Source organism: Plectropomus leopardus, chromosome 11 (assembly GCF_026936395.1).
Source record: "Plectropomus leopardus strain MGB_pleo_1.0 chromosome 11, ASM2693639v1, whole genome shotgun sequence".
Lineage (NCBI taxonomy): Eukaryota > Metazoa > Chordata > Actinopteri > Perciformes > Serranidae > Plectropomus > Plectropomus leopardus.
The window spans coordinates 3712718-3721007 of NC_142186.1; the positions used below are offsets into that span (position 1 = coordinate 3712718).

The following is an 8290-nucleotide window of genomic DNA, read 5'->3' on the forward strand; positions in this document are numbered from 1 at the left end:
CCCATGTTTGTTGCCCAAAACTCCATGGAAAAACAGTGAAAGGCTGCTACAAAACACCTACATTTAGTGCCTAAAAAAATGTCAGAAAAACAGTGACAAGTCACTACAAAACACCCACATTTGGTGCCTAAAAAGTCACTCGAAAAACAGCGTCAGGTTGCTACAAAGCAACTACATCTGGTGCCTTAAAAGCTGCCAGAAAAACATCGACAGGTCGCTGGAAAACGTTTTCACCTCAAGAAGAAGAACAAAGCAACTTGCTTAATCACAATCAGTTTTGTTTACTGGTTTCAAACAGTGGTCTGCGGCATGACTCCATCCCCTCCACCTCCCAAGACAATGTCAGCTCACGCATGATGTCACTTTCAAAACAATGTGACAGATATAAATTATGCAAAATTAACATATTCGTGGTTCTTGTCTGGTGACTGGGCTGGCCTAAAAGTAGGAGTTTTGTGAACCATCTGAATGCAGACAGCAACAGGGTGAGCGCAGTCGTGAACATGCCGTCTTGGTGTGGACATACTCTTAACCACACATCCACATCTTGAAGCTCCAGCCACACTGAACAGACTGCCACTCTGCAACTCCTCAGGAGCAATTGCGGGTTAATTGCCTTGCTCGAGGGCACCTCAATGGCAGTAATGCTGTGTTAATTTACTTCACTGCCAAGATTTATCCCGCAGGTCCAGAGATTGGGCCAGCCTTTCGGTCACTACTGCAGAAAAGCAATAATTAGGTTGTTTAAGGGGAGGACGGAAAATCATTTTAGGTTTTCATCATTAATAAAGTAATGTTTGCACAATTCAAAGTTTAAAAAAAAGACGACAACAAGGTATAAATGTGGAAAGAGAGTGATTTTTCTCTCTTGGTTGAGGGGGAGTAATCTGTCTTTAAATAAAGTAATTATTTAATCTTCCATAAAATCCATCTGAGGCTCTCATGAAAAACTGACAGCTCTCTAATGCCTTGGCTCCTGAGGATCAAACGTGGGCGTACAGATCAGAAAAGGCAGAGAAACCCTACACCAGTCCACTAAACAGGTCCAAAGCTATTAAAATCAAAACATCCACAAATGCATAATGTTGCACAGTGCCATAATTTGCCACATGAAGCAGCCCTTCCCACTGGGACCAGTTGGATCAACACTGTTACAAGGACATAAACAATAAAGCTGGCTCTTCAATGTGCTTTGTTTAAGCATCCGTAGAGCAGAGGGCTAGAGGCCGATCGATGCTCAGATGTGTTGATTTAGATGGGAGGAAAGATGGCCAATAAGAGATGAGCATCAGCACAGCAGAAAAGTCAATGCCAATCTTTCTTTCCCCCCCGTGACATCGACCCAAACTCTCTTCTGTTCATTTCTCATCTTTTCGAATAGGCCGCATCCAGCTATTCATTCTCTACACACACCGCTTCAAAGGCCACTGAACTGAAGATCACTGCCGAGGCGCTCTGTGTGTGTGTGTGTGTGTGTGTGTGTGTGTGTGTGTGTGTGTGTGTGTGTGTGTGTGTGTGAGTATAAGAGAAGAGAAACAGGGGAACGCGAGAAAAGATGAAATGAGATATGATGGGTGCACCTTGACTACAGTGACGTGAGTGTGTGTGCGTGCTGATTTTTGTTCAGTCGAGGTTACTTTAGCAGCATAGCATTCATTATTGGGGAAGAACTCTACTTAATAACTGGGAATGAAAAGAAATGATGATGGCGATACAGGGATTTAACTCTAGCACAATACTATAACCCATACTGTCCATAACATTACCATGAATCCGAGGCAGGCTGATTAATGGCATTAACCGTAAATAATTTTGACAACTGATTCATTGTCTTTTCTGTTTTTTATTAATCTTTTTTTTCATGTTAAACTGCTTGTTTGTCAGACAGACAAACATCTGAATAAGTCCAGGACTGGACTCTGGGAAGTTGTGAGGACAGTTTTTCTGATATTTTATCAGCCAACAGTTTATTGATTAAACCCAAACAAAACATACCAATAATAAGCTTAGTTGCTGCTTTACACTTTATATCTGTACGACAAATCAGGCTCTTGGAAAACATCACCTAACTCATTTATTTTTGGCAGGATGCCACAATTAAAACATCTGCTGCCAAAAACAGATTTTTCTATTTTTGGAGGTGGCCCGTTCTTTCTGAACATTTTTTAAATATTTACACTATTCAGTTATTGACTGCACCACACTCTTGGAGCAGAGTGCGCACTCTGGGCACAGACGGAGCAGCAGAATGTCAGGTGCATTGCTCGTGAAAATTAATCGTTCATTCTGCTAAGTCTAAAAGTTTGCATTCACTCACAAACAGCTGCGTCTCTCATCAATCAATTTGATCAGCTCTGAAGGAATTAACAGATCAATTATACACCCTGCGAGTCACTAACTGCTTTGAGGAAAAAAAGAACTCATGGAGAGTCCCGCCTGTGCTGCGTTCACGGACCCCCAAGAACCTCTTAATATAGAAGACACAGAAACAGAAGACAAAGGGACACACATCCCTTTACACTGCACATATACGTCAGAGTTGATGCATATGCCCAAGTAACACAATGTCCAATACAGCGCATATCTAAATCACAAAATACAACCAACTAACCCAATGTAAGAGATCCTAATTACAAGTCGTTATGAATCAGCTTCAATCACCGAGTATTTGTGCGCACAAGGAATTAGACTCTGTTTTGTTTTTTTTACAAAGCTCTCAAAGTACACACACTAAATAGATACACGGCTAAAATCAAGGAAACAGAGCTGGACAAGTTAACATAAACAGCTACTATGGACATTTTACTACTACGTACAAATAAAAATATATATTCTAAAAAACTAAATACGTATGTACAATAAATAATAGCACAGAACTACAGTTGCCTTCTGCAGTACCATCTTGAATTGTGGAGTAATGTGTTTATGTCAAAAACTGAACATCAGCAGATATATACAGCTCCAACCTTTTTGAACTCAGATTTTGCTTTCAGAATTAGCCTCAAAAATCCAGTATTTTAATTAGTCTCCTCTATGGTATTTCTGTCAAGTGGCAACAAAATCTGCAGAAACACCTACTTATATTAAACCTCCTTGTATGAAATAGTAAATATAATGGTTTCACTTCTTTACCAGGTATCAGTTGAGCTGAAATAGTCCATCATAATTCATATTGATGGATGATGCCATTTACTAGTGTACACATAAGTGTCGGTATAAAACATGTATCTTAAGATCAAGCACAATCTGTGAGACTGGAACACAATGTTGAAGATGCTTGCTGACTTAGTAAACAGATGATTGTTAGCTGATGTCTAAGATATATCAGAGGCAAGAAGAAACTGCAGTATAGAAATGTCAAGGATGCGTCTGAAGTCATTTAGAAATAGTAGTGCCATTACACGAGCTGACAGGTTGCACTGTGAAAGGCCCTACTCAGTCAGCACAGGCGCCTCCAGGAACACCTCTGCATGTTCCTACAAACCATGGATACATTACATTTGCACATTTCATGCATATCATATTAAAGTTTCGAAAGTGAAAAACTGATTTTGTCATCAGGGGATGGAGGGGATGGTGTCCCCTGCCTGCCAAGCTGCAGATCACTTATCGAGATCAACAAACAACAAATCCGGTTGTGACTTAGCAAGCTTCCAGCAGCTTTTTAGGCATAAAAAGCTGTTTTTTTTACTAAGACATTGCTGCTTTTCCAGTGGGGATTTTAAGCCAGAAAATGGTGTTTTTCTAACCACAGCTAAGTGTTTTTTGTACCTAAATGTAACCACGTGTTAACCACAGCATCTTTGAAATGTAAGTTTGAACATATCTGCTACATAATATTATACAAGTAGAATGTATTGCAGAAATGTACAATGCCAACATTTCAAGTATTCACACTTTATGGATTAGCTGGTTATCAAGACAGTTAATTTTGCACAGATAAGCTAATCAATTGACTAATTGTTTCAGCCCTGATTTGTGACCCATGTATGCACTGAGCCAACCCAATCACCAGAAAAAAATGTTGGCATCATACATGTTTGCAAACCATGGATATGATACATTAGAATGTTACTGTATAGCAGATATATCGAAACTTTACAGTTCAACGTTGTGGTAACGGTGAGGTTAGATTTAGGCACAAAAACTACCTGATTATGGTAAGTAACCGATTATGTTGTGGCTTAAAGCACCCAGTTTTAGTGGGTAAACTGCAGCTGAAAACACAGCGAAGTCTCAGTAGAATTGACGGTTTTTGTCGTTTGGTGGTTACACACAGTGGTCTAAAGCTTGGCAGGTGTCATGCCATCCACCATAGCCTCCATCTCTTGATGATAAAGTCAGCTGATAAACTATGCCACTTTAGAAATTTTGAAATGATACATATGAAACATACAAATGTAATGAATCCTGGGTTTGAAATAATGTCCAATACCAGCGTTTTCTTGTGAGGTTTTTTTAAATTTCTTTGTATATTCTGACAGTAAAGAATGAATGAATAGAAGAATGAATATTTAAGGTGTAATGGTGGGACAAAGAAAGCAACTGCAATACATCACATAGACTTGATGGAAATTGTAATCTGACTTTTTGGACACCAATAGATTAATTAATTAATTAATAAAGAGAATTAGCAGATTAATCAATAATAAATAAATTGTCCTACACAGTTGGTATCATTATCACTGAGGCTCATGCATATTTTGGTACCAAAAAAGGAAACAGATGGAGACTTTGTTCATAAAGTTTTGGCACCTCTTGTGAGTTATTCATTTTGGTATGTTTGGTCATTATGGCTCACTTATACAGAAAAAAGAAAAACAGCTGATACTATATGGTCAACATGTTTTCTTCCTCATCTGATAGAAAAATGGCATTTCTTTTCCTACATCTACCCATTTGAAACCTGGGCAAATTTGCTTGACTTCTTTCAAAAACATGAAAAGAAGACAATGAGCAACTTAACAAGAAATCAGCAAGAAATTAGTTTAAAATACAAGACAATTACCTGAAAAAACATGGTAAAGTAGAAAAGATGATGAACTGAAAAAATAATTACAAATTATAATAATTATATTTTTTAAAAATTTCGAATATAGTTCATTAGAATTTTTTCCTAGCTTTTTAAAAAATAATTTTCCAAAGGTTTGAAGGGTTGAAACCTTTGAAATCTGGGCATAATGGCTTGATTTCTTAGTAGGACATTAGTTATAAGTACAAGAAAATTCCCTTAAAATAATAATAAAAAGTAAAAAGTAAACATAAAGAACAGGAAAGGAAAAAGGAGATGTTCCAGGGGAAAAAAAATATTAAGAAGTATAACAATTATTTGAAAGTGATTTTAAAAGTACTTCTCTGGAAATTTTTCCCTAGCTTGTTTTTTTCTAATTCCCTTTTTTTCTTATTTTCTTTTGTTTCTAATAATCCACTAATTTCTTAAAGTTCGCAGCTGGTCTTTTTTTGCCGAGTTGCTCATTGCCTTTTTCCCGTGTTTTTGGAAGAAATCAATTTGCTGAGTATAAAGGTTTTAAATGCATCTGGATGCAGCACAAAAAAGTGATGTTACTTCAGGTTTCAAAGGGTTACGTTAGAATTTATGATGACGAAGACTGTGAGCATTATGACTCGATAATGATGATATGTATGGAATCGGTATTGAGCAATCAAACCTAAACTCTACAGCAGCTTTTCAGGAAAACATTCCAGCTGTGTTTCTTTTAAAGACACTGTCCTCATAACTCTTGTACAAACTCAACAGTAAAAATCTGTCAGCCACCAAAAAGGCATTCAGCTGAAGGAACTGTGGAAAGGCCAAGGTGATGTAGCTTTTCCATGGCTGCTAACCCCAACTGTGACCAGACATCACCTCGGCAGAAAGGAGTAGCCTGTACTGCTGCTGCTGGAGACATTTCTGTCAGTACAAAGGGCTGCAAAAAAGGGGCTGGAAAATTAAAAACACATCCCGTTACTCACCGATACTCCTGAAACTCTCCGACAAAGTTCTCCTCAACTTTTTCATTTTGCCGATTTTCTCCGGGGGCTGGGAGGCTGGCATCAAGTCGCACATTTTTTTTTCCACCGAGTTTCTGAGCGGACTGAGCGGACCGGCTGTGGTTTGCGGCGGGGAAGGAGCACCGGTGTTGAGGCAGCCCTGCGGGGCTTCTTCAGCCAGCTGCAGCGCGCTGGCAAACAGGAAACGGAGCCTCGGCGGCTCTCACTTCTCTCATCAACTAGTAACAACAAATGCCTTCTTGGGATTTTCTCAAGAATGCAACTACATTTCCAAAAAATGCAATAAAAGTCTCAACATCCAAAGTGGGAACCCGTGCGTAATTTGCTGCGCCTTTCCGGTGCGTCTTTTTTCCGTCTTAAAATCCTGTAAATTGGAGCTCGCTCTGACTTCTCCTTTCTTCTCTCAGCGTCCCAGTCGCTCCCTGCTCCACCGCAATCTAGATGTCATTTTTGGGATTCTCTCTCTGGTTTCGACCCCAGGCCCCGCCCTGGACGCGCGGATTGGAGGACTCCCGACGAGCACCGCGCTCCCATTAGTCGCAGAGACTGTCCGTTTCGCAGCCAGCTCCGCCCTGTAATGTGTTGCAGGAGGAGGAATATATTTTCATAGGGGAACCAGATTGTTGTCAGCGCTCCGGTTTGAGACTGCTGCCCTCTGCAAGACCCTGTCACTGTGTGCAGGTCCGGGTATTCCCCGATTACCATCAGCGGTAATCCTGATTCTAGGAATAGCAAAGTTGATATTTTAGACTGAACACTTTGAAACCTGGGCAGATTGGTTTGATTTCTTTTAAAAACAACATAATACATAATTTTCTTTTCAATGTTCTGCTTTTTTTAATCTTATTTTATGTTATTTTGATTATTATTTTTAATTTACTTGTGCATTTTTTGCCTTTAATTGACAGGACAGAAAGTAAGCATGAAAGGGGGAGAGAGAGGGGGTGACATGGACAGGCCACAAGCTAGAAGCAAACCCACGACCACTGTGGCATCACCTACACGAGGCACCCACTCTCTCCACTGAGATACCAGGAACCCCTAATGTTCTGCCTTAAAAAGAAAAAAAGGTATCAGGTCCCTTTCTTGTCACCTTTTACCAATTTCTTCTGATGTGTGGTACATTTCTTGCCAAGTTACACTGCCTCTTTTCCTTACAAACTGGTTTACTCAAGCTTCAAAGGGTTGAACAGCTTGTAAAAGGAGTTTGAATGCAGCACAAGAAAAGTGATGTCAATCCAGGTTTCAAAGGGTTAAAGATCCCATATTGTGCACTCTAAAAAATGTGCACAAAACAACAAAAACAATTAAGGCAACAGTTTGCATCAGCTATTTTTTGAATCATAACATCTTCTAGATAAATGGACACAGTCTGTATTCAAAAACTGTGCCCTCAAGACTTATGTGAAGTTGTAATGTCACATTGCACATAAAGGTGTATGTATATATAGGTATATAAAGGTAAAAGCGCTGCTACAGTCATTTCCTTGATGCAATGATGGTGCAAAGGCCATGGATGTATAAAGAGACCCGGATACAGTGCTGTAGGCAGCACCCCATTAATTTTTTGGAAAGTTGTTCAGTGGTGCATGAAGCAAAAACATCCCACTTGTGTACAGTAGCAGCATCAAAATCATCTTATTCTGAATGAAAGACAGCAGCACACAGAAAGCTGTTGTGATTGAAAAAGAGCATCAGTTATACAGAGAGCCGCTGCTGATGCTGCACATCAGACCTCTGATGTACATGAGACATCGTGTGTAGAGTATTACACAAGTGTAATGTTTCTGAAATGTAGTGGAAGTATGAAGTTGAATTAAATGAAGTTGCAGGAATTATAAGTAGCAGAAATTGCAAATACTCAAGTAAAGTGTCAGTGCCTCAAAACCGTACTAAAGTACTGTACTTGAATAAATGTTCTTTGCTACACTCCATCACTGGATGATGCTTTTTCAGAAGCTGGAGCTTCATGTCCCAGTGTTGCTGCTATTCAGAAGATGACTGTTTAGTCATAGAGCTGATAAGATAGCCTCTAGTGACAGAAATTAATTCAAACAAGTAACCACCACCATGTTCACTTTATGGTGTTTACATCAATGCCAATCTTTGCGAAAATCATTTCAGAATTAAGCAAGTTACAGTCAATTCTATAGCGAAATCTGCATCTCTCAATACATGCCTATTTGTTTACTAGCAAATTTTGACCTTCCCAATATGGCACAGATGCATGTCAAAGCAGGATCGTGGTACTGACATCTCTGCTCCTGGGCTCAACATT

The 8290-nt window shown here is 39.4% G+C and overlaps 1 protein-coding gene across 1 annotated transcript in view; it reads right to left on the reverse strand.

Moving 5' to 3' along the window:
* cdk14 (cyclin dependent kinase 14) overlaps nt 1-6447 on the reverse strand; it is a 231510-nt gene extending 225063 nt beyond the window's left edge. Inside the window, exon 1 of the mRNA XM_088084957.1 lies at nt 5974-6447. Within this exon, the coding sequence (XP_087941083.1) occupies nt 5974-6067 (94 nt within the window). The 5' untranslated portion in view covers nt 6068-6447. The remainder of the gene's footprint in view (nt 1-5973) is intronic.
* Nucleotides 6448-8290: the final 1843 nt, after the last annotated feature.